The 25,595-nt window shown below is 43.2% G+C and overlaps 2 protein-coding genes across 3 annotated transcripts in view; both read right to left on the minus strand.

The window, feature by feature from the left end:
* The window catches only part of LAMP3 (lysosomal associated membrane protein 3), a 21,129-nt gene extending 8,751 nt beyond the window's left edge, over positions 1-12,378 (minus strand). Inside the window, exons 1-5 of one of the 2 annotated variants that reach the window (XM_075031477.1) lie at positions 12,121-12,378; positions 11,734-11,900; positions 6,487-7,277; positions 5,040-5,162; positions 1,596-1,653 (exon numbers count right to left, since the gene is read on the minus strand). In XM_075031477.1, the coding sequence (XP_074887578.1) occupies positions 1,596-1,653; positions 5,040-5,162; positions 6,487-7,277; positions 11,734-11,779 (1,018 nt within the window). In that variant the 5' untranslated portion in view covers positions 11,780-11,900; positions 12,121-12,378. Of the gene's footprint in view, positions 1-1,595; positions 1,654-5,039; positions 5,163-6,486; positions 7,278-11,733 lie in introns of both variants that reach the window. The other variant, XM_075031476.1, reaches the window with a different exon arrangement.
* A 3,950-nt stretch (positions 12,379-16,328) lies between these two features.
* MCF2L2 (MCF.2 cell line derived transforming sequence-like 2) overlaps positions 16,329-25,595 on the minus strand; it is a 162,477-nt gene continuing 153,210 nt past the window's right edge. The window contains exons 30-35 of the mRNA XM_075031473.1: positions 25,330-25,401; positions 23,493-23,579; positions 21,130-21,248; positions 20,459-20,571; positions 19,364-19,467; positions 16,329-18,177 (exon numbers count right to left, since the gene is read on the minus strand). Coding sequence (XP_074887574.1) covers positions 18,077-18,177; positions 19,364-19,467; positions 20,459-20,571; positions 21,130-21,248; positions 23,493-23,579; positions 25,330-25,401 — 596 coding nt within the window. The 3' untranslated portion in view covers positions 16,329-18,076. The remainder of the gene's footprint in view (positions 18,178-19,363; positions 19,468-20,458; positions 20,572-21,129; positions 21,249-23,492; positions 23,580-25,329; positions 25,402-25,595) is intronic.

The raw sequence follows: 25,595 nt of genomic DNA on the forward strand, positions 1-25,595 counted from the left end.
ATCTCCAGCATGGCTATTTCCAGACAAAACAGAGATACCATCTCTAGCATGGGAATTTGACATATCTAGTCTGTATTGCTTTATGTATTAAATATGTTCTTGAACATATTTCAGTATCACAGTACTTTACGGAAAATATGGCTCAAGTTCAAAGCATGAAAAGGTCATGTAACCTGGGCATATCCTTTATGCATATCATCCTTTGAAAGCAGATATAACAGTTTAAGACAAAAATCATCCACATCACCAACTCTGCATCATTGTACCTCCACCACATCTGCCAGCACAATAGTGTGCAGCATACTCCTGGTCCTCTTCAGTCAAAGTCAGTACACCAGTGTGTACTGATACAGTTAATTTAGTAATTTTTATCTTAGAAAAGATACGGGCTTGCTCACTGCAAAAAAAAACCCTGCTGGCAGACTGAAATGACAACATCTGGCAGAGAGGCAGTAACAAATAGCCATGCGTAGCAATGTCTCTTGCCAGCACCAGTATGGAGGACTCTAAGTATATTTGAGGATTTTAAAACTTATGATTAAGCCGATTAGTTTGTATTTGCTGCAATTTGCATTTAGCAATGCACAAGAAAACTCTGGTTATTTAGACTGAGAACATCTGTAGGAGACATGTCCTCTGGATCAGCTTTTCTTTTACTTTAATTGCTGTAGTTCAGAATAGGCGCCACTTGAGTTAATAAAAGTGCTCATCAGTGAGAAGAAAAATAGGCACTGAGCTTCCAAAAAGCTCAGTGCTATTAGGACACACCTGGTCAAGCTCCTGATTTGTTTTTCTTTCAGGGACAAAAGTCAATTCAAAGACTTGAGTAACAAATGGAGAAGTGACATAATATGGTTGTTTAACCTATCACAGATTTGATATATTTGGACAAATTTGTGCAAAATTAATGTCAGAGAAAAACTGAAGTGGTGGCTCAGAATTTTTCTCTCTGACCTAAATGATATTCTCTTAGGATTTTTTGGGCCGTAACTTCTGGGGCAGCTCCTGCCTGTTCAAATGGCAAGAATCAGGTCTATATAAGAAAAAGAAAATCTAATCACCTGACAAAAGCATGGACAAGGTCTAGGATATCAGAATGGTTTGAAGAACCTCATCCTGGGTCCAGTTCTTATTTTTGCCAAACCAGAATGTCAGACATGCCTCTTATTCATACTGGTGTATTTGAAATCTGGATCCACCTCTGCATTTCTGTGATCCAGATACTGTATTCAGTTAGTTTGCTTATTAGACTGGAAAGATGCATGCAACTGAACTGAAGTCACAGCATTTTTGTGTGTTTGCAGATAAAAACTTTGAGGACTGTTTTGTATCTTAAATTTAGGTTTGAAGTATTCTCTATTTTGAAGGAGGTGGGGCAGGGAAAGTTTTTGAGGACAAAAGGAAAATTGAACAATTCTGATGAAACTGCAGCCCAGTCCCTTCTCTTCCATTTTCATACCATAAGATTTAGGTGAGTGACATGTTGAAAGCCTGATAAACACATAATTTGCAAAATCCATTGTTTTAAAGACATGAAGCCTGCTCCACACCCAGAACAGTTTGATATGAAATTAAGACAGTGTAAAATCACTGACCTTCGGAAGATAACTGTAATCTGGCCTCAATTTTACTGACATAGTACGTTGGAGCTTGCTGTGAAAGAAGAGATATCTTTATTCGTAATACATCCTCATATTTGTGAAAAAAATACAGTTCACCACAGCAAAATGTTCACAAAGAATTTCCCAAAGAAACACATTTTATTACACACTGCTCAAACTAGACATTTGTGTGATACTTGTGGTAACCGAAAGTAGGAGGGAGTTAAGCAAACAGTATACATTGCACAAATTAACTGGCATGTGATAAGGCCATTTTATTTTTATTCACCTGTTCTGCTTTTATTGAGAGTCCCTACAGTGCTCTCCTGAGTAATCCTGCACTGAATTAATCCATGCTGACCTGCAGTCTGCCTGCTTGCAGGACCTAAGCCCACACCTTTAGAAGTACTTGGGACTCTCGGTGCTGCAGTGCACTTTATGAATAGATGCTCTTTGCGTGAGCAAACTGCAGAAAGCAGCAGTGCTTCTATGTTCATCATATTGTTTTGAACTGGGAGAGGTCAGCAACAAGCTGAGAGCCAAGAGTACATGCTCATGCTAGTACCACTCAGTTCCTATTTTGTCTGCCAACAGCAGTCACTACAAATGAGAAAACAGCAACCTGGATGTGTAGGGGAGAAATAACTGTTCTTTTCATCCTGCTGACACTGTTGGTTCTGGCTGGCTTTTTTTTGTATGCGCACAGACTGCTGACATGGAAAGCACCTGGCACAACAGCACAGAGCAAAATTTCCAGCTAAGTGTCCTGCCTGCAAGTGCCCTAAAACCCTGGTGCAACCTGAATGCTGTCCTCCCCTGGACTGTCACAAAGTGAGGGCCAGCCCTAAGAGCTTTTCCCTGGTAGCAGTGTTGGAGTATAACATAAGTCTTTATGTAGCAGCCCTACTAGTCATTTTAATTCCAGCTGTGAGCACGCAGGGACTGGTGAGTGCAGCTGGTGGACAAATCACAGCAGACATGAATGTCTCCTGTGCAGCCAGTTTTAATGTTATGCAGTTTAAAAGCCGGTAGGGTGGATTGGGAAAGTTTAAGAAAGAAATACACCAGAGAAGAGGTTCTCAGCATTATTCCTACTTAAAGACATAGATAGGTCAAATATTACCATTTTTTTGGCGGCAGTGCTATGTTCTGTTTGGCCACAGTTAATAACTTTGCTTGGGGAAAACACCTGCTCCTACTTCACATCTTGTGGGTTGGTTACAAAACTTCCTTTTTTCAAGTTCTTTGCAAAAGGCAGCTGGCAGTGGTGAGTACTGAGCCAGGTGCTCACCTCCTGCTGCCCCGCACCAGCGCTGCAGCCCTGGGGCCTGATCCAGCTCCTCTCTCACCGGTGAAAATCAGAAGTGCCACCACTGGAGCACTCCTGGTTCAAAGCAGTTAAGAGAGACTGTGGGGGCCAAACACGTAAAAAACAGCAGCAAAATTATTTCTTATTAACTTGAATTTCAAAGCAGTCTAAGCCAAGCCCTGCTATGCTCTTGAGGCTTATCTTTAAGTAAAGGGTGGATTGTCTAATGCTGTGCCAATAACCACCTTTTTCAGGGCAAGACAGGTCAAGTACCTCCTAAAGGTTCACATCAGTCTCCTTAGCACTGCTACAAGCTGGGGCTTTCATGGGTACTTGAATCACCAGACTTTTTCTAAGGATCCTTGTAACACAGAAAATGCTCCCCTTGTTGCAGGAAGCACACATTTAAAGCAAACACTCATGGTCTGAACTGATCCTTTGTTTTAAAACAGCTCCTTGATTTTTTACCTCACTTTTCCTCTGTAACTTTTAGAAAACTTTCTGCCATAAACTAAAATCAAGATGATTATTAATTGATACCTTTTCTCTGCTCAAGCATTAATGACTCAGGTGTGGCATAGTTTGCTGTTGCCTCTTGGACTTTCTATGGAAGTGACTGATTAACCATTTGTACTTTTCTTAATCATCACTAATTTGAGCTCAGAACCAGGACGTAAGGTTGACATTTTGGCTTGATTAATTGAAGGACACAGATCAGCAATGATAGCCCCAGCAGCCTGGTCTAGTAGAAGGTGTGCCTGCCCATGGCAGGGGGGGTTGAAACTAGATGATCTTTAAGGTCCTTTCCAACCCAAACCATTCTATGATTCTATGCAGCTCTGAACTGCTATGGAGCTCCAGGACATGCATGTTACATTCAGTCAGAGTTTGATGGGATCCAACCCATGCCATATTCCTCCCTGCACATTAATGACTTTATACACAGTATTAACTTCTGTCTTTAGCCCTGCTGGCATCACCACCCAGCCCTTACTAGCCTTCATGTAAATAATACTGCATGCTGCCTCCCAGAATGTGTAAACTGTGTAAATGTCTGAGGAAGCAAGAGGATGGCTGCACTCGGCAATTTTCTCCTGTGGTTAGAATAGCAGCAGCACTCTTGATAGCTTATGTTAAAGCCTCATCTACATAGGATGCAGTCCCAGTGGGGAACGTGGTACCAATAGACACAATGTCAAAAAAAGAAGCTTATTTTCCCACTGTTAGCAGGGCTTCTCTCTTGCCCGAGGTTCTGTGTGTACTTATAAGTCTCCCTGGTGTGGTGCATTTTAGGGGCACTTATCTACAATTTTGTTGTTGTAGTTCACTTGTTTGGAATTTTCCACTCAGAAAGGAGATGAAATTAGGCCCCTTCAGCTGTGGATGGGCCGCGGCTCCTGGGCACTTAAAACTGTACAGGTTGTCCTTTAGATTTAACAGCCACAGCTGGCTTTTGGCCAGACAGTTGTGATACTTGGCATTTATGGGAAACAAATGACTAACCTCACCTGCATTCAGGTGGTCCCTGAGACACCATTTCATAAGAGCAATGTGATAGCATGAGTCAGAACTCCTGGCACACACACTTTGTTCCTGCGCAGGGGCTCCAGTCCCGAAGCCATTCCCTCTGTCCTGCATCAATGCAAACAACAGACCTGGCCTTCCCTCTCACTAGACTTTTGCCTATGTAAAAATGAGATTCAGATTTTGCTTGAGGCTGTTTCTAGTCTTTGTGTTGCTAGATGGGTAGCTTTAACACTGCTACCCATCTCTAGCACTTTCTGTCAAAGGATGGCAAGGCACTGTACCTACCCTTCATAGCACATATGAACCTTTCCAAATTGAAAGTTCAATCAGACAAGACCTGATTTAATGTTGAAGTTAGCCCTGCTCTGAGCAGGGTGTTGGACCAGGTGGCCTCTAAAGGTCTTTTTCAACCTGAATTAATCCATGGTTCTATGATTCTAGCCTCCTGGGAAGGACAGGAGTAATAGCGCCTTATATGCAGGTGGAAAACTAGCATAGAGATGAATGAAATGCCTTTTCCCACAGCACAAGCTGGATCAAAGGCAGGCTAAGTTCCAGCTCCCCAATTCTAAACACTCCTTCCCTCTGAATGCAACAGTTACCTTTACAAAGGTGAAGTTTATAAACCCTCCACTGAAAGTTATGTTCAGTTCAGACTGCACCGTCCCACAGCTTCCAGATGTCTGTGTCGCATTGGGGTTGACAGTCATGTACTCCATCCCCTTCTGTGGAGAGAAGAGACGTTGCAGGGCTGCTTATGAAGAGGAGGGGAGAAACTTAATAAGAAACACACAGAGATTTATAGCTGCTTTTTTTTTTTTTTCCCCCCAGACAGGTTTTGTGTGGCTGAAGGAACAGGCTGGTAGTGGCGGCAGCCTAATTGCTGTCTGCCAGGGTCATTCCCCACTCATAAACTAGCCCTAGTGCTTGTCTGACACATCACTGAGCTGTTCCAGTGCATTAAGATGGCAGAAAATAATAGTTTTCTGCTCATTTGGTGAACTGATACGATTCAGAGCAGGGTCAGATGAGCACCAGTGGTAATTTAAAAAGAGGGAGCAGTGGCAACTTGCACCTGAAGGCAGAAGAAAGATCAAGACAAAGGCAGGCAGGGGTTAGATTGGCTTCAACGTATGTTGCTCCTCATATCACCCCTGCCTCCTCATTATGTCCTTTACAGTTCACCTCTAGCATCTGCCAACCCACGTTGTAGTCTGAAAGGGGAGCTCTGCAGCTCTGAATACAGTTTGGCTCCTTCAGTCTTATCTCAAACACACCTTACTTTTGTAATAAACATCTCACTGTGGTCTGATAAGGTTGGGAACCATGCTCCCTGCCTGGTTTCCCGCAGGACAAGCGATGAAAATTACTTTTACCAACATTAGATACTCCTCCCATGTTAGAAATATTCAGACCCCAAACAAGAATATTTGGATTTGTAATGGGGATGTCTTGAGGCATATGAACTCCAGAGCCTGAGGATGTAACCCCACATATTGTATTAATGGAGGTTACAAGACCATAAGTATGAGGGATATAATCACCATTTCGGGTTTTATGACATCTTTTGCTGAATCATTCACTGTGGATCACTGCTAGGAGGGGGTACTAGCTCCCCAGGACCCCTGCTATGACCCAGCCTGGCAGTTCCTGTGATCCTAAAATCTCCAGGCATCTGCATCAAGACAACTCACCTCTGAAGCCAAGTCTGTGCAACTCGCAATGTCAAGCCTTTCGCTGAAGTCAATTTAGATTTCCGTTCTGGGAAACACGAATAATGCTGAAGGCTGATCTACCCCTTCAGTATTGCTACCACACCTACATCACTGATATAAGAAAGCGCCTGCACATCCCATTGACATCATCACACAAGCCAAAGTACAGCAGCTGAGATGCTGTCGCACAGAAAAGCCCTCAGACTGGTAGCAAACCACTTATTTCTATCATACAAGCTAACGTCTAAAAATTGCTTTGAAAGAAGAAGAATAAATTCCAGCTAATGAAGAAACAGTCATTACAAAGCTCATCCTTGTAGTCTTTCCACCTCACCTTCTGTGTATATTGAGCGATCAGCTGCAAACCCATGACTGCTTTGATGCAGGTCCTGTTCCCATTGGAAACGGTGTATGTGCCAGTGGGAATGGGAGAAGGCTGCGGTGCAAGAGTGGGTCTCACTGTCATCATAGTAGATGGGATGGTTGTTTGAGTCCGTGGACGAATGGTTGTTGTGTTGATCATGGCTGTGGCTGTTGGACTTTTAGGCGCTGTTGTCTGATTTCCTGACCCTGTGGTGGGCTTTACTGTTTGCCTGGTGGTGGGTATAGTAGTTAGGGCAGCAGCCGTCATTTGTGTGTTTCCTGTTGTATGTTTTATGGTTGTGTTTGTGGCTGCCGCTGTCATTTCTGTGCTCACATGTGTTCTGGCTTGCTTGGTTGAGGACATAGGGTGTATGGTTGTGTTCTTCACTGCAGGAGTAACTGTTTCGATTGCCTGGGTTGTAGCCTGACCAGCTGCAGTTGTGTTGTCTGCTGATGTTGTGGATACCACCATGGGAGATTTCTGGCCAGTCACTTGTATGGTGGTTGCTCCTGCCTGGGCTGTCGTGTGATGGTCTGGTTCTGTTGTTACGTCGTGCTGGTCTGTTGTCTGCACAGTTGTTCTATGGCTTATGTGTGTTGTTTTAAGAGAGTCTGTGCTGTTAAAATGAACTGTGGTACCTTGATGGGGTGAAGAATGATAAAGGGAAAGTGGCTGAGCAGAAGTAGCCGTCTGATGGAAGGATATGGTTTCTGGAGACAGTTCGACCCCCAGAGCCACTTCAGCAGAGCAGGAGGAAAATGCTGCAAAGAAACAAATAAGTAGTAGTCTAGAAACTTTTACCTTTAACATTTCTGTTGATACCCACAACACAACTGCACTGATTTTGTTATCAAGTGGGTGATATGATTTTATTCTTCATTTGGCTCCAGTCATGATAGGAGAGCGAAGGCAGACATGCTGTAGGACTATCAATAACTTTTCACCCTCCTCCCAATCTTCACACCTCTGAATATACCCATTGCAGTGGAAGCACGTTGGCTCCCAGCTCCTCACATGGTGCTTTTACTGCTGAAGAAGCCAGAGGATGCTGGAGGTGTGAGCAGACCTTGCACAATCCCCAGGCAGCTCAAGAATTCCCTTGCAGGCGGTAGTACAGCAAGATTTGCTAGAAGCAAATTATCAAGATCTAAGAAGGATAAAGTGGGTGTAAGAGGTGAAGGGGTGGTTGGTTACTTACCAACAATGCATGGGGAAAGGGAACATGTTGTGTGTGTGGAGGAAGTGAGGCAGCATAATGGTCTTACAGTGATTCACAATAGTCTGGGACACCAGTCTGGGAGACAGGGAAATTCCAGATATTTATTTTTGGTTTTGTTGTAGCCATGCCAGCTTGAACCCTGAAGTTCTTCCTCCTGGGAGGTACCCAAGGGGATGCTCCAAACAAGGAAAGTCCAGCCCTCTCAGGGATGGGCTTTCAGCAATGAGAAACAAATTTCAGGGTACAGCATCCAGGGGCATTTTGGACCACATCTGGAAATAGTCACAGCACCAAAATTACGCTTCCATCTTATAACATTTACAGAAACTTGTCCCTTGTGGAACTGAAAAGAAAATATCTGGCTCCTAAATGTAAATAAGGAAGTGAAGCAAAAGTAGGAAAAGTACATTGTAGAATAGATGAAGGTCACAACTCTTCTGCTTGAGTGTTTGATTGTGAGTATGCAACAAGACTCTGTAAAGAAAAGGTCAAGATAAAAGAAATCATAAATCACTGACATATATGAATTCCTTCATGTGCATGAAGCTTCAGGTGTAGTTAAATGCTTTACTGCCTAAATTAGCTGGAGGACAGAGATGAATTCTCCAGTTTGGAGACTGAAGGGACCCAAAAGTCCAAGACAGCTCATATTCCTAGCAGTATGGCTCCACAGAGGATGCCACAACATGTTGTCTGAGAAGTTTATTGTACGCTGGTTCTTCCAAAGAAATTTCTCATGAATTGGTGTCCAAGGTTTGTGGCAGGCAGGTTGCTGAGATTCAGATTTTAGGATCAGTTAAGGCCAGAGGCACATTCAGAATGGAAATGGCTGAAATTTCACAAGCTCCTCTTCATTTAATTTTTTATTTTCACTCAGCATGAAGAGAGACCTGCAACAATTGCTGAATTCACAAAATCTCACCATTTTAGGATACATATGAACTAAATAAGAATAATAAAACCTACTGGGTTTTGAATCAAATTCAAGATCAAAACCAAAGAAGTGAGAACAGATGTATAGATCTGAACCCATACCACAATTTTCCCTTAAAAATCGCTATGCTAGAGAAGAGCAGAAGTGTAGATGTATACTCCATGTTCCTAAAATTGCCTAGGTTTCACTTCTGTGCTGTACAGAATATACTTGACTGCCAGTGTAGATGTTATCATCAAAGAAGGGCAACTTGATACAGCTGAAAAGCCACAAAAATGACAGGACAGAGCTGTCTGATTGTGAATTTTATCAGAAGGAACCTAAAAATGCCATAATTAATATGATACTTTAGTTCATTTTCTCACTTTCCCCTAGACTTTACCACACCTGCTGGCAGAGCTGAAAAGCAGATAACTTATCTCCTTCTCTGTTTGCCAGTGGAAAATCAGAGCAGTTGCCATATACCAGCTATAGGTAGTTGCATCTAATTGTATCAGCACAATAAAAACAAAAGAGAACTTGCAATTTTCACTCTTTTTTTCCCCCTGCAAGACTGCTAAACAACCCGTATTTAAATTTACACAAGTCTTAAATAGTCAGTACTTCTTAGTTTTTAGTTAACAGATTGGTTTGGATTACTGACCAGATAACACCTACCTTACAGGCATGGAGAGAAACATTATTTTACTGACATTTGGGTGCTACCCATAGCTTTTAAATGACGCTTCATTTTCTCCAAAAGGTCATTTCAACCTAACTATTTTCCATTACAGAAACATTCAGCCTGACAGGGTCGCTGAGGGGTAAAGTCAGAAATGTCTTTGTGGTGGCTCACGGCTCATGCTCACCAGCTGACCTGCCAAACTGCTCTTCCAGCCTCCCACAGCTCTCCCAAGCATTTTGGAGCTTCTTTCGGGGCACAGCCACGCTGCTAAACCTGTTGGCTTGAGTTGTCTTCTCAAAAAGCATTTGGCCACATGAGCTGCCAGGGATGGGTAAGGATTGCTCTCCGGTTGCACCGAAAGGTCTTGGCTCGTCTTGGGTGGCTGTTGGAGGTAGTTCGGTAACTCTGCTGTGCGAAGGGGCAGGTGGGCCCATGGGGTGCCTGACCTTCCCTCCAACTAAATCACCACGGCTCCCTCAGAACTGCAGCATTGCCTCTCAAGGAGCCTGGCACGGCTCGGCAAAGGAGCCGCCTGCACGGCTCCCACCCCGCCAGCCCTTTTCACAGCTCTGCCAGCAAAAGGGGCCACAGAACAATGAAGAATTGCAGCTCTGCACCCCCCTGATATTCCTCTTTATTTTTCCTATGAAGCCAGCTCAGAACATACGACCAACATTTTGCTCAAGAGATGCGTGCTCCCTGCTGTGTATCTTCCCGGAGCAAGCGGCTGCAATCCCCTCGTCTCACCTTGGCTTCAAAGTTGCGCATTACAAATGCCGAGGGCTGTGTTTCTGCCCAGCAAGCCTCCATGCATGCAATGCTCCAGAACAAAACTCTCAGAAAAGGATCAGGGCAGCTCTCAGAAATTTGCTGTTCCCAGTCTGGGCCTGGAGCCCCCATTTTCATGCTTTGGTGACAAGTTTCAGTCAATGCCAGCAAAGGAACGTCACTGCTTTGCTCCCAGGCATTACGGTGGGGAGCGGAGCACTCAGTGCCACGATCTGGCTGTGACATTTCTCAGCCTGCTGTCCTGTAATGGGGTGGGTGAAAAAAACACTTGCTGAGGATTTTTTCCTCTTCTTGTCTAACCACACACTCATGCTGCTCAGCCGCCCAGCAGATTTGTTCCACTTTCTGCCGCTCAGAAGAAATGCTCGTGTTTAGCTGACTGATCTCGTGTGGACACAAAAACCTGACCCAGCTCCTACAAGCACTGAAAACACTCTTGCTGGCTCCAGCTGCTTTGGTTTAAGTCCTTCAGGAACTGGAAAAGCACTGAGATTTTCTGAGAGGTTTTGGTACTGTCATAGTTTCCCTCCAATATAGGAGCAGTTTCTTAAACCTTTATCCTTAAACTCTAATTGTTTATTAGAGTTGCAGAGAAAGACTTGACTTTGTGGCATTATTAAAAGATGACAACAAATTATTAAAAGAATGATCAAAAATGGATAAGGAGCTGAGGAAACAAGTTCTTTCTGGTCAAAAAGATCCTTACTGACCCCTGAGTTATTAGTGTTACTTCTCTCAGTCTGATCATGCTCTCCTTTCATGAATATGTTTTGGGGCTACTTCAGCAGGCTCTATGAAGCAGGTGCAGGAAAGCAAAGCAGATAGATACAGCGAGAGCTGCTTGTGGTCAAGTCCCTGGGCTGTTTCCCTGCTCACTATGCTGGGAGAGGGACGGAGTTGATACTTCTGTGATCCCTGTGTGCCGATGGCAAAACACACTGCAGAATACACAGATTAAACCACGCTCTTTCCTTTTTCAGCTGGCAGATTTTGTACTGCTGTGGGCGTTGAGGGATGACTTAACATGCTGGGACATATCCCTGACCAGGCTGGCTCCACAGATTTTCACAGAGCAGCATTAAGGATTGAACTGTGACTTTGATGTGGTTTGTCGCTGAGATAAGCCCCAGCCTGCCTTCTCCAAGCCCCGCGCCTCACTCTTGCTTTCCTGTTCATGCTCTGCACCTTGCAATGCAGACAGATGAATGACTTGAGCAATGCTTCCTTAGTTTTTCTTCTGCTTGTCTCACTCAAGACTTTCAGTCAGTTCTGCTGGTCTGGAAATTATTTTTAATTAAGAAAAGCAAGCCCCAAAAAGTCTGCTTCTAATACTATTTTGAGCTGACTCCATCACAGAGTCAGAGTTTATGTCACCACAGAGTGCAAGGGAAAATACACAGGAAAACATCAGACTAAGTCTATACCAGCTGCAATTAAACATAGTTATAGTTATTTCCTAGGAGTAGGACTTTACTAAAAGCACCCTTAGTGCTAGCAACAAAACTATTTAAAGTTTTCCGTCTGTTTTAGGCGCTGTCCTGACTACAAGGAAACAAAACTAGCGTAGTCTATTTCATTTTTCTGATAGAAATAATGGAGGATGTTACTCACCACAGGCAAAGATTAGCAAGATGAACTTCCATGCGCTCCTCCCCATGGCCAGCACAGCTGCAGGTTGGAGAGATGCTGCTTCTCACTGTGGAGTGGGTGGAAAGGAAATCAAGGTTTCCTGGGGACTGAAAAGTTTCACTTGATGCAGGGAGTGCTCAGTCACATGGCTGGAAAGGAGGTGGAGAGAGAGGGGGAGACCGATGCTTCTTGTCTGTAAACTACCGCAGAAGGAAATAAATGATGGTTAGGAAAGAAAGTGAAAACAGAAAGGACTGCTGGGCTAACTGGGGGCAGGACAGACTCTCACTCTGCAGCTTAGTCCTGGGGCTCTGCAAGGCCATGTAAAGTGTAGAATAAGTCAATAGATTTAATAATAGAATGAGTTACCTGGAAAATATGAGATGCAACAGAGCTGCTCAACAGGCCATGAACAGTGTTTCCAGCTTCCCCCACTGTATAGCTCCAACCCAGGATTGGTTTGAAACCCAGTCAAGCTAATCAGTAGAGACAAGTTGAACAAAAGATGAAAAATCAGCAAGAGGCAGGTGCTTTACTGGCAAAAGATTAAAACATGCAGAGTTTATAGAGACAGATGTGTAATAGTTAATGGAAAAACTTGAGGCTTTTCTTAGAATTGTGTAAATATGGGACTTCAAGATAAACTGAACAAGAGACGACTGACCTGAAGCAGACCTTGAAATCTCAGAGATGAGAACTGGGACCAGACAAGACGAGAGAACTGAGACAAGAACTAATTAAAGGACTTTGATGAACGATAAGACCTGGGAACCGAGATTCGACTGAAAACTTTCAAAGATTTTGGACTGAGATAATGGGTGGTAAAAAGGTATATAAGACTGAGAAACTTTTGGAGGGTTGCCATTCACTGTGGTAGTGGCTCAACTCTGAGTTGTTAACAAAGCAAACCTAGAGAAACCCATGACTGAGGATTTTTTGACAAGCAGCCTTTGCTGGCTGGTTCGGTCCTGCTCCAAGGACTGCGCTTGTTGAAGGCGGATCAGCCGGGATGGCTCACCATTAGTGTTGCACCCAAACACACTCCTCAGCAAATAGCAGCGCCCTACCTATATCCCGTGAAGTGCCTCCTGCAAACCACGCCAAGCTGGGACGGGAGCTGCACAGGCAGGTCCCGGCACGCGTAGCTGCACACCGGAGATCTGCAAGAGGAGAGCGTTACACCGGCTCACGTGTGCGGCTGGATTTCCAGCCCTGGGCCTTTGCCATGGGGCCTGCTCGGGGTGGGGGGAACAAAGGAAGCCCCACACCTGGGATCTGGTGTGGTCCTAGTTCTTCATTTTCTCATACCAGTATTGCACTGCAGTAACATGATAAGGCCAATGACTTGAAAACTCAAATGAGGTGGTTTGCCCGCAGAAATCTGGATACCGGCTGAAATTAGTTCCAATTTATTTTGCTCTCTCTATTTGCATTGTGTTTCTACATTCTCATTTTTATCTGCTTGCCCTTGATCCACAACATGCATTTGGGTCAATTAACACTCCCTAAAAACCACTGGTAGCCAAAGGTATGCAGATATCTTGGAATTAACTATAATGAAGTTATCCTACAACTTCCTTGCCTTATGGCTGCAGCATTAGCATACTCAACTCTCGACTGTCTGTGTGAACCTTTGAATTCTTCAGAGTCCCAGGGATTCAGGAACACCACTAAGGGAGATAGGTAAGGGAGAAAAACACTGTGCCTTTTGGGACACAGGTGCTGGACAAATAAAGTTATATTGGACAGATGTGTGGATTTTTTTTCAGCTGTCATGATGTGCCTTTGCTGATACTCATTTATTTTGAATAGAAAGAAAGCTCATTTGACTTGTTACTTCATATAGAGACATCAACCACAATGTTTTGTACTAGTTATGATTTTTATAAATTTCAAACAAAGTGTGGTTCTACACAGGTCAAGATGGCCTAATTACAGGAAGTTCATTTGCACACTTTTTTCTTGTAATAAATTCATACATTCTGTCTTGACTGGAAAAAAAGGACAGGTAATTCTGTGCTTTTTTCCTGTCTGATTATCTCTCATCAGTCACAATATACAAATACATCATTATCAACACCATGGAAAATATGTAAGAAAAACAAACTGTACCAATTCTCAGCTGGGGAAGAGGAAATCTTAGCAGCTATTTCAGCTCCAGCTGCAAGAAGAAATACACAATTTGGCTCTTTTTTCTTATTATTCTTATATATTTCTAATCATATATATATATTTGAAGTCAGGCTTTGAGTATTTTTGGAAAGGAAGCACATGGCCGTTCTCATACCCAATCCTGTTTGAAATCTCAAGAGTCTAAGAAACTTATGGATAATAAAATGGCTTTTCATCACATACACAACCAGAAGATAAGACACACACACAGCTTTGTTGTCACTGGCAAGAAAAGCCAGTGTTCAGACGTGGTTTGGCTGCAGCCGTTTATGATCAAGACAACGACCATTGGTCTAATTCTCCACCCAGTGGGGTTAGACGTGAGAGGAGAGGATCAGGCCTGATTACATTTTAGCCTGGTTTACTAAAAGCAAAACTTGCATATCATGGCAACTGCCTCTCTATCTGTTTGTGATTACTGCCAGTAAGGAAGGAGTCTGTTGCCCAACTACACCTGACTGAGCAGAGGGCAGAGTTCTGAGGATGTGAAGTTTCTGCAAGTTTCACAGCAGACAGCAGCAGAGCAGAGGGAGGAGATCCAAGTCAAAACCTCAGCCTGGAGGGCAGGTCTCACTAGTCCGGACCCAGAGAGAACAGCCAGGCAGCTGGCACGGACTTGCTGGTCACAGCATAGATTTACCTTGGATCTTGTATCTTCTACAACTGAACCTTAGTGGCAACCATTACTTTTAAATGACTTTCTGGTCACTATATAATCTCCAAACAACACTGAAATTAAATCCATATTTGAAAACTATGATTTTTAAGTCCATCTACCTAAAAATGATGGTGTCAAAGACCTACGTACAGAGTAAGTATACTTAATGTACAGATTAGTCTTGCTGGACATTACCAAATCATATTCTAGACTGTACATGTAGATTCATTCCCTTAATTATCACCTTGCTTGCCAGAAACACACTAATTAAAAGACTACCCTGTCTACTATTAAAAAAAAAAAGAAAGTCATCAAACCCCATTTTGTCCTGTCAGCAAAGCCAGAAGGTTACTTCTTGTTGGCTGCTCTCAGACTTGTCAGCAGCCTGATCTGTCATTGAACCTCATTCTTTAGAAAAGCCAGCCCAGCAGCGCGGCACCGTCTCACTGACATTTGCACTGCAGGCACCAAGCAGGCAAAGGGGCCAGGTCGCTTCCCAGCAGCGGCTGCAAATGTTGCGGTAGGGTCGGGTTTGGAACATGGAGAGAGAAACAGGCAGCTGCCTTTGGCTCACCAGCATTGCAGGAAAGTTAAAGACATAATTAATGGTTGTGGGCTCCCTGCTCAGGTTCAGTAGTGTCCGAGGGTGGCTGTGATACAATCAGCTCCCAAAGACCGCTGAGACCGAAGTGCTGTGCCACTGCTGCATGCAGCCACGGGGCGGTGAGTTACTTGTCCTCCTCAGGACATTCATGGTGCAGGAATGACTCAAACTTTGGTCCGAAAGGATAAAACATGAGATCTTGGAAAAAAAAAAAATATATATATTGTTTTTAAAGGCAAAGCAGGGAGGAGAATTGTTATAATCCAGCCCATACCTTGCAGTTGTCATGACGAGATGGTGAGCTGGGAGAGAGGAGACACTTCTGCAGCAATCCTCTTCCCTGCTCCAGCTCTAGACTGCCCCACAGGATGCCACCACTGACACTCATGGAGGGCACAGCAGGACATATGGAGTTGAATGTTTTGCTCTCCTCTGGAGGGTCCCCAATTTTTGCATACATTCTAAAATTTAGTATCAGAATTCAACACGTGGAAAATCCAATAGCTCCCATTTTACAGGAAGGTATCGAGGCACCGGGGGATATAGGACTAGCACACTGTCACCCTGCACCCAGCAGAGATAGGAAATGGACTGACAATACCTGATTTTCCATCTTCAGTTCAAACAGATACTTCCCACTGCTATTTCACTGTTAGAATGAGATTCCTCCAAAGAAACTCCAAAGTGCAGGTTTGCATCTTTCCATCTGTCCGCCCTGTCACAAATCCTAGTTTTGGCAGTTTCATATACCCAGGGTAACCCTTCCCCATCTCTCTCAATCTCACACACACACACAAAAGCTTACTATATTTATTTATGTGCAATCAGAGCTCCCTCCCCCTTTCCTCTCCTATGCTTAGGGCAGGGGTAGACAGAAGCACTTTTATCAGGCAGTGCAAAAATTACTGAAAGTAATACAGAAACCAAAATTAACTCACTTTAGGGAGAGGATAAAATAATTGCACTACAAGAAGACATCACTGCATATTTCCTTAGGGGACTGAAATGAACCAATACTTCCTTCAAGATGCTCATAACTACAGCAGACGAAGAGGATTCATGTTCCTGAGAGCCTACGTGTCATTTTTAAGGTAAATGACCAGCACAAAAGAGACAAGCTTTTATCTCTGTAGGACAAAATTAGCTTCCAAAAAGGTACAGAACTCTCAGGTCCTTCAGTCATGAACAGAAAATATCAGACATCACAGAGTGTAGATATTGAAGGTTAGAAGAAACATGGGAATTAACCACCACAGTGCAACTCATAATTAACCAACAAGCCTTCACAGGCAAACAAAATCTGAATAAGCCTTTACCTTCTCCAAGGCTTTTTCTTGAATGGGACTATCTACCTGCTTCACAGCTGTCCTGACTTGCACACTAAGATATTTGCAATGCCAGCCTCCACTGAGACACAAAGAAAAACACTTGGGTCCCTGCAAAGATGATAGCAGAAATGATACAGACTCCTACTATTTTGCTCAGAGGCTCAGTTACTAAAGGGTGGGTTTTGGTTTTGCTTCATCTCCATTTTTAGTGCTTTCGTGCCCTTCGTTATTTACATAGAGCACCACTAGTCTCAGGGTTAAACAAAAAATCCCTAACAGTGAAAGCCAGTCACTCACTCTTGAGCTTCTAGGGTCATTTTCACCAGGCTGATCTTTGCCTGTTTGCAACCCTTAGTTAATACTTATCTTTACTATAGTATTAGCAGCTTTTGTGGGACCTAAGACCCAATTACCATGAAAATGCCTTCATGCCTTAACAGCTGCTCTAAATGAGCTAATGGCTTGTATAGGAATAATAACATCTGTAATCACTTTATATTATATACTACATCCTTATGTGGCAGAGATTTGGTACAGTCCTTTAATCAAATGTCCTGGAAAGAAGTATTTAACAACAACACTTTATCCACTCATTGGAGCATCTAATGCTCACTGCCTATTTGCAATGCTTAAGTATATTCCAAATGGGGGATGAAATGTATCTACTCCATAGCCCAGCACACAAAGAAAGCATGCAGTCTACTCAAACATATGACATTAAATGGCATTCAATTGAATTCTCGGCACCAAATGCAAAGGATTGTGATCCAGCAACCACAGACTGCAGAGGGAGCAGAGGAATGACTTGTATTGTAAAAAGAGTTCAAAATGTTGTTTGTCACAGTAGCTGTCACACATCTTTGCTTCCCTGCTAAGCCCTACACCTCCACCTCATAGCCAGGAGATGCCATCTGCATCATTCCAACTTAATGCTGTATGCAGCAGGTTGTTCACTGTTCCATGACAAAAGTAGTTAGATCATTGCTGCATGAAGCCTCTCTGATGGTCCAAGTCAGAAGTTTCCTTTCCACAACCACCCTAAAATGGGATGTTTTTGGTGTTGACCATCAGCAAAAAGGGCACATTTCTGATGTATCAGCTGGAATTAAGGAGGACGGCGAAGGCACAGCCAGAGGCAAGCAAATGGAAAAACCTCCAGGCGACCCCCATGGTAGAGCAAGAACTCATAACCATGCATGTGTCCCTCTGCAGTGACTCGGTGTTCAAGCAAAGTTGCCAAAAGGTGCGTGCATAGTAACTCTTCAGCTCTGCTGTCGACCTAATTTAGGCCACATCTTCTGAACCAGTTTGATAATCAACGCGAGAAGCATTTTTCTCCTCTAATACTGAAGGTGGGTTTTGATGCTTTCTGGATGTTTAATGTTCCTTTCAAGTTTGTTTTTCCCAGCTTGCCAGGTGGACAGCACAGTTCTCATCTGTTCATGCTGATAAAGTTTTAGTGAATTATGAACCTCAGAGCTTGTGAGAAAGGCAACTTTGATCCAGTGTCCACCCAAAATAAATAGAGATGGATGGGGTCCTGAGGAAGGCTGGTCCTGCTGTTCAGCTGCCAGCCCTCTGTTCTGCTGGGAAGGTTTTGGCCACCTCACTCTCCTTGGTGTCTGACTCTACTGAGGCTGTACTGCAGGAATCGTTGTACATGTCTGAAAAGGAGGACACGGGCATTGTCACTACAACACGTCTAAAGGATTTCCCATCTACAGTCTTGATGTTCATTGTTAAAAGCCTGAAATAAAGTAAAAAATAAATAATCACAATTCGACTGCTCACCTAATTCCTTCATTAAAGGCAAGGGAGGCTCTTTTGGCATGTAACAAACTGTAATGTGTGTGTGGCTTTATTTTTCTTTTGAAGCAGTAGACATGCCAAAGAAATGAGAGCCATAGTTAGGCACTGAGGTGAAGACAGAACTGACCTGCTGTGGAGGAGAAGGAGCAGCAGTTACCAAACTCCCTTTAAACCACAGCAAAGAATCCTGGTTAACTTTCATAAAGATCTTTCTCCATTTTAACAAACTGACACCCCCCCCCCCAAAAAAAAAAATCAAAAGAAACCAGTTACTCAGAATAAAATGCTGGTAGCTCTCTATCGCAGGTCCCCAGGGAATGGCTGTGCCAGATTTTGCTTTCTTCTGTTACCAGAATAAAAGCAGGACACATTTTGGTAAATTATATTTAAGGATGGGCAAAAATTAATCTAAAATTGTAAACCTTTGATCTGCAGTGTTTCTGAGATTCAGCTTTTCCAGTGCAACCTGTTTGGGTGTTAGGTCAGAACCAAAGCTGAAGAAAGGATGACTTTTAGTGCTGATTTGGCTGAAATCTCGCCAGAGCAGCCCTTCCTCCAGCCTTTGGAGCCAGCAGTGAAATGATGAAAGCACAATGGTTCATGAGACTTTAATGTTTTCAAACCTAGACCAGAACCACATCCCTGATGCTGATCTAAATTCAAACGCTACCTGTGTCTGGATGAAAGCTACCCTGCAGTTATAACACACCCTGTCATATGACACACTTGGGCTAGCTGTAACGTAGCCAGCCTGTGTACTGGCAGCTACAGGAGTTTGGTGGGGGATTCAAGTTCTGCCTAGGAAGGGGAAAACAATTAAACCATGCCAAGGTAAGCTGCTGTGCCTAACTAGCTCTGACATCCACGGCACCAAATTTTAGGCTAACTCAGCTGTGTCACCAGAGACTGCAGCACAGACAGACACTCAGGCCGAGTACTTCAATACAGAAAATGCACTCTTTAACACATCCTTTTTTATCATATCCTTTTTTAGTATGAAAAAAAGAAATTTAAATGCCAGTAACACATGTTCTCTATTACCTGCATTGCTGTTCTTAATTATGTTGTTACTGTCCCCCTCTGCTGGCTGCAATATACTGGAAGGAACCCACTCACTTTTCTCAGAGACCAGTTTCTTCACTAACCTGAAATTCAGAGAAGAGTCAGTGAATTTCCCTACATTTCCTTTCCCTGGGTTGTGTTTCTTAGAGGTGCATGTTGGGCTGCTATTTCCTAAACTAAGGAAGAAGACAGAGGACTCAGAGCAGTCAGTCCTACAGGTAACTGGTGACTAAGTTTCAGCAGTCTCAGATGGTGACCCAGAATCCCAGATGAAGCTCACTTGCAAGCAGACTGTGCGACAAGGAAGCAGTGGCCTTGGCCTGTGTTTGAGACCATGGGCCAAATTCAGAGCCGAAGAAAATGAATCTTTCATATTGTCCACCCCCCTTGCTGTAAATACCATGCAGGGTGGATGGATTTATTTCACTTCACCCTATGGGACTTGGTCCCATCTCAGCTGCATGTCAGTTCTGAGTGAAAGGTCTGACTGCATAGCTATTTCAAGGAGATCAGATCTTCTTCCTCCAAATTACCCACGGAAGGAGAATTCACATATCCAACCAGGTCTGTTCCTAACACTCACTTGTCAGCAAGAGAGAATAAATACACCAAAATGTACGTGAGCTCAAGGTGGCCAGAGTCATTCCACTTTGTCAATCACGTCTTATATTTAAGCCTTTGGGGGTAAAAATGCTCTCTGGTTCACTGCTGTAGCTCGATGGAAGGCATGGGAATTTTATTGATGTCTCCTATGGGAGCATGCTGCCTTTGACAGCTGTCCTTCTGGCTAGAAGGTGTCAAAAGCCCAAATATTCCCCTCCATTTCCTTTATGCAAACTTCTGTCCTCTTAAGCCTCATGTCACAAGCATTTGGGATGAAAGCCAACCAGGTGGAATTAACCAAAGCTTGTTGTATGTTCATGCCTCCCACTGCCTCTTTCACATTGTGGTCAATGGGGTGAGTGGATTTGGATTGATTTTGAAGAGGCTTTGACATTCTTCTGAATATTTTCCATCTTTTCCAGGAGGTTATGGCAGTTCTACCTGTCAAATTCTGTCTCTCTGCTGACTTACCATTGACCGTTCTCTCCTTCTTGCACAAACTGCACTAAATCTCCATCCTCGAGTGTAAGAGAATCCGGGAAACAGCTGTCAAAACTGCCTTCTACCCGAAAAAGACTGGTCCCCTAAAAAAATGATGAAACAATGCACCAGTAATATAGTCACTATGGATGAAAGAACACTGTGCAAGAGAGAGCAAGTTTAGTTAAATACTGAATTAGGCATTTCCAGTTGGCAGAGATTTCTTCTGTAGGGAATTGTGTCACTTTTTATTCCTTTTATCCTGCCCAAGTTAAATATTATTCAAACTTAGGACCGAACTGTGCTGTGCATTCAGGCTTTAGAATTAACTGGACAGCCATTATTCTGATATAGAAATTGGGTTTGTGACACCAGGTTAAGTTATCTGGAAAAGTCTGAAATTACTTTTTTAAAGGCTCAGAGTTTTCCCTCACTTTTGTAATAGGTAAAGCTACAGCTTACAAGTAAGGGTGACTTTTTATGGTCCTGATCCTTATCAACAAAATAGTCTTGGAATAATCTCCCAACACCTATCTTCTGTACTCCAACACATCCATTAATTTAAGGCTGATATGAACCCAAACTTTGCAGGTTAAATTGTGATCTTTAGAGAAAAGGAGGTTGCACTGGGACAGGGCAGCGTAATTTGAAAAAGGAATTACATTGTTAGGGTTGGTCTCTTCCTCCAGGTCGGAAGAGTTGGAGAGTTCATCTGTGCTGGAGGGGATGGCTTCGAAATCTTCAAATGTATCTAGAGAAGGCATTTGTCTGCTGGGCCAACCTTTTCAAAGGAGATAAAACAAAAAGAGTTAGCTATCAGTCATTAGCTTCTTTCAGACTCAGTCTTTTAAAAATAATTGTCACAGGTTCACTTCCCACTATTCCACTTACTGAATTGCTTGTACCTTTTTTACAGCTTGTTCCCTCATTTTGCCATAAAAATTACATTGGAGCCGTTATGCTGTCTCTAAAAGCCTGTAGCACTTGCTGTCATTTGTGGGAGGGCAGACTGTGTGGTCACATTGATGCCCATCAATACCTTGAGTGTTTAGCATTGCTGAATCTCTTCAGTTCAGGACGTACATAAAGCAAGGACCAGAAATATTTCTGCGGAGCGAGTGCTGTAGCAAATGATAACTTTTGCTGACATGATTTTCAGAAGGCCATGCTCATTCAGTTTCCAGCTTACCTCCACATGTTTATCTATAAATTGAAGTCCAAAGCCATTGAATTTTAGTTGACTTCTTAACTCTATCTCACCCCAAGGTGATATTACCACCTGAGCAACTTACAATACTATAGCCTGGAGCAGGCTGGAGCTGCAGGGAAGGGACAGAATAAACAAGGCACAAAGACAATAAGACCTTAGTGGTAGGTGAAGAAGTTCTCATTAATATTTCTGCTGTTAGCAGTCTTATTGCATTATTTATACCCAAAACCACCTCAGCCCTGTGGAAGGGACTTAATGAGACATTTCCAGCCCAAGCACAACAGCCAGTCTCTACACCTACAAAGGCATGCCCAGAGGATGTGTCCCGAAGGAAATTCAGGCTGAGCCTTTAAGACCTGCCTGCCTGAAGCTCCCATGATGGAAAAGTAACTCAGCCTCTTCTGTACACATGGCAGTCATGATCTACACTTTCCTTCACACTTGATGCCTGTCCCTTTTCTGATGGGGATGACTACAGTCCAGCTAGAAGGAATCAGACCTTGCATCTACCAAGGGTTTCTGCAGCCCTGACATATACAAGCAGAATGGAGTCCATCAAATCACTACATGCCTTCCTACTTAATGTACCTGCCGTGCATTAGCTGATTCGCAGGGACCTGAGCTGAGCAGATGCTGAATCAAGTTCTTTACAGCCTGTGGGCCATTGCTCTCAACAAGGCAAAGCAGTGCTCTGACAATAAGGCACGGAGACAGAAGCTTATGCAGTGGGATTATGCATAATCCAGCACTCAAAACCCACATCAAAACCTGGCCTGAGAAAATACAAAATCCAAGCCAGGCAGTTCAGACAGTAAACAGAAAAGCAACCTGATCTGGGAGAAATAGATTAATTGATTTATTTAATCCCTCCCCATGCACATCCTCCCTACTGCAGGCACTGATTGGTGCAACACAGGGTCACGCAGCTCTGCAGCCCCTTCTCCTCCCTCCTGGTACACAGGGGCTGTGACTGCCCTGACCACTGCAATTCAGTTACAAGAGAGACAGTGACCTTCTTCCACCAGAGCAGCATCCCCAGTTATAACCCTACAGGTATGGTAAGGTCATCCATACTTTTCAAGGTGTAACCTAGCATCTGACGTGGCATTCATGTGCTGGGTTGTAAGTATCCCTGCCAACGTCTATACCAACAGAGTTTTGAGGCAGAAGAGACAATTTCAATTACAGATCATGCAGCATATAGAACTGGACCCCATATTCTGTATCAGTTGAATCACACCAGCAAAATACTAGCAACTGTCTAAAAGTACAAGAATACATTGATGCTAATTAGCTTTAAACTGCTACAGCAATTTCAGTTCAAATTCACATGTTGGGCCACAAACACCAAAAGAAAAAGACATCCACCTTCCCCCTTACACAAAACTTCAGTAATCTTTTGCCACTGTCATTTGTAGAAACCATCCAAGGCAGAAACCTAAACAGCAAGGATTCCTTACAAATACATGCATCAGCCTTCCTCTTCCATACAAATTGCTATTCAAATTTCAGAGACTAAGAAATAGTCTGACTTTTATGTACTTAATTCAAGCTATAAAATAACACAGATCAAATTCTGAGCTCTCCAACATCGATTAAAAGAATTATTTTCAGCTGTGCCTGACCTACAGAAAACCAGAATCTGGGACATTGTTTCTATACCTGCTAGTGATCTAAGCTTGTTCTTTCATTGCTTTCACAGGAAATAATGTTCATTAAAAGAGAAAAATCTCTTTAATTTAAAGAGAGTAAATATTATAATAAATTTATATTGCACTCTCAAATTGAGATGATAAATGTTTTAATTTTGTTTACCTGTCTGTGAAGCAGATCTAGGTACGGGTCTCGTGGTAGAACCGGTATTACATTTAGTCTGGGCCAATATGGTGTTCTCAAAAGCATCTGTGACAGGAAGTACAATTTGTGTCTTCAAGGTGAAATAGTGACCAGACAACCAGTACAAAGTGAATTCTTGTATCACCTTTGCAACTGGTAGTCTCTTTAACAAACAGGTGGACTGGGGTCCAACAGTTATAAGAGGAGACACATGACCAGCACAAATGAGTGAAAAGACAGTAGCATTCCACAGAAAAACGGCAAGTCTGAGAAGGACATAGAACAGCCAAATGAATCAAACAGAAATGTTGATGTTAATTAAGGAAAATGATTGCTGGGTGAACAGTGCAGTGTTCTATTTCACTACAGCTTCCTTATGCATTTTTAACATATTTTCTTTGCAGCATTTCAAATCATTCTGTAGGTGATGGTATATGGTTTTGATGCCCATCCATACAGCAATGAAAGGGGACCAGGGAGGCTCTTCTTCCCAGCCAGAAATGAATTATTTCACTCTTGATGAACGCAACACAATTTTGTAGGGAAAGTTTTTATCTAAGTACATAAAATCCTTTGTGTTATTAACTCTGTCAGAGCCCTTATAATAGCAGCAATAACTTCTGGTAAAGGGATGATAATGTTCATTGTTTCCTACTTAAAGAAACTCAGTCTGGTGAGACATGTTGTGCAGTAAGACCATGTTTTTAACCAGTGAGGATCAACTTAGCTCTATCCTACGGATAGTACTTGCACCTTGGAATACCCCTTACCTCTGTGGCCACATGGTATCTGTCAGTGAGGGAAGTGAGGTATAAACACCAGTTTGGGAAACTCTGGTGATGGATTCCAGAATGATTCCAAATGTAGTGCCAGGGGTCACTGGCAAAAGGAAATATTCTGCGAACAGCAAAACTACTATTTTCTCTGCTGTCTCTGAATTGTTTCTTCCAACCTTTCTGTTCCAGTTTCCTCTTCTGCTGGGAGTGACATAGGAGATAGCTCTGATATGTCACTGATTCCATCACTGACCTGGCCACCTGCCCTTTCTACCAAGGTTTTGTGCAGGCCAACACAACCCTAAGAAAGGATTCCTCAGCCTACACGTCTCTCCTCCCTGTCCTGCAGCAGGGGTACCTGACTGCTTGTGCCCCCACGAGGCAACATGCTCTGGCAAATGCTCATGTAAAGGAGAAAGCTGACAATGGAAGCTGGTGATCTTCCAGTGGCTGGGGAGTAACTTCCTAGTTTAACTCTTTGACATTGTTTATTAAACAGTAATTGATTAATCTGCTGCAACAAATAGGTGGAAATTCTGCTTGGCTGAAATGAAACACTGCACCTTAAATGGATATTAATGCACAGCCTAGCCTCTTCTCTAGTCTTCATGCGCATGGCTCCTGCTCCTCTTATTAGGTAGAGACACTAGCAAGGGAAGAGGGATGCAAGCAGCCAGAGTGCAGGTGAAGGTGAAAAGTAGCCCCGTGGCTCCCTGCTGCTGCACTCTATGCAGCGAGGTAGAAGCCAGGCAGAAAATCCAGATCCAGATGACAGTCTAGAGCATAACTTCCCAAAACAGGCAGAGAATGGGAGTTTTAACTTAGGCCCATCCCTAGGTGAAATTTGGTAAATATAACATGAGTGCAGGGGACAGGCAAGGGGGTGACAAAGCTGTGTTTATCGCAGTTAAACAGATAACCTGACACCAAATCCCTAACGGACTCCAGTGTCGTCTGCCAGCAGTGATGAGATGTGAATTCAGTGCATAATATCAAAAGATTGCCAAACAGGTTTTCATGCAGGATGGAAATACTCATACCTTCAAACCCCAGGGGAGTTGGGTCACTCTTTATTTCATGTCTCTTGACTTTAACTGCAGGAACAAGGGGACCTGTGTGAAGTTTGCAGAGTCACAAGGCTGTAAATATTGTTAATGGAGAAACTTGCTTTCCCATTACCTGGAAACACTACCTGCCTAATACTTTCCATTTCACTCAGAAAAATGACCAGCCCCTACACTCTAGGGGCTAAACACTTCTCTGATGTGGATAGGAAACAGACCCCTTTTTGCAAAAGACATTAATA

Source organism: Buteo buteo, chromosome 7 (assembly GCF_964188355.1).
Source record: "Buteo buteo chromosome 7, bButBut1.hap1.1, whole genome shotgun sequence".
NCBI lineage: Eukaryota > Metazoa > Chordata > Aves > Accipitriformes > Accipitridae > Buteo > Buteo buteo.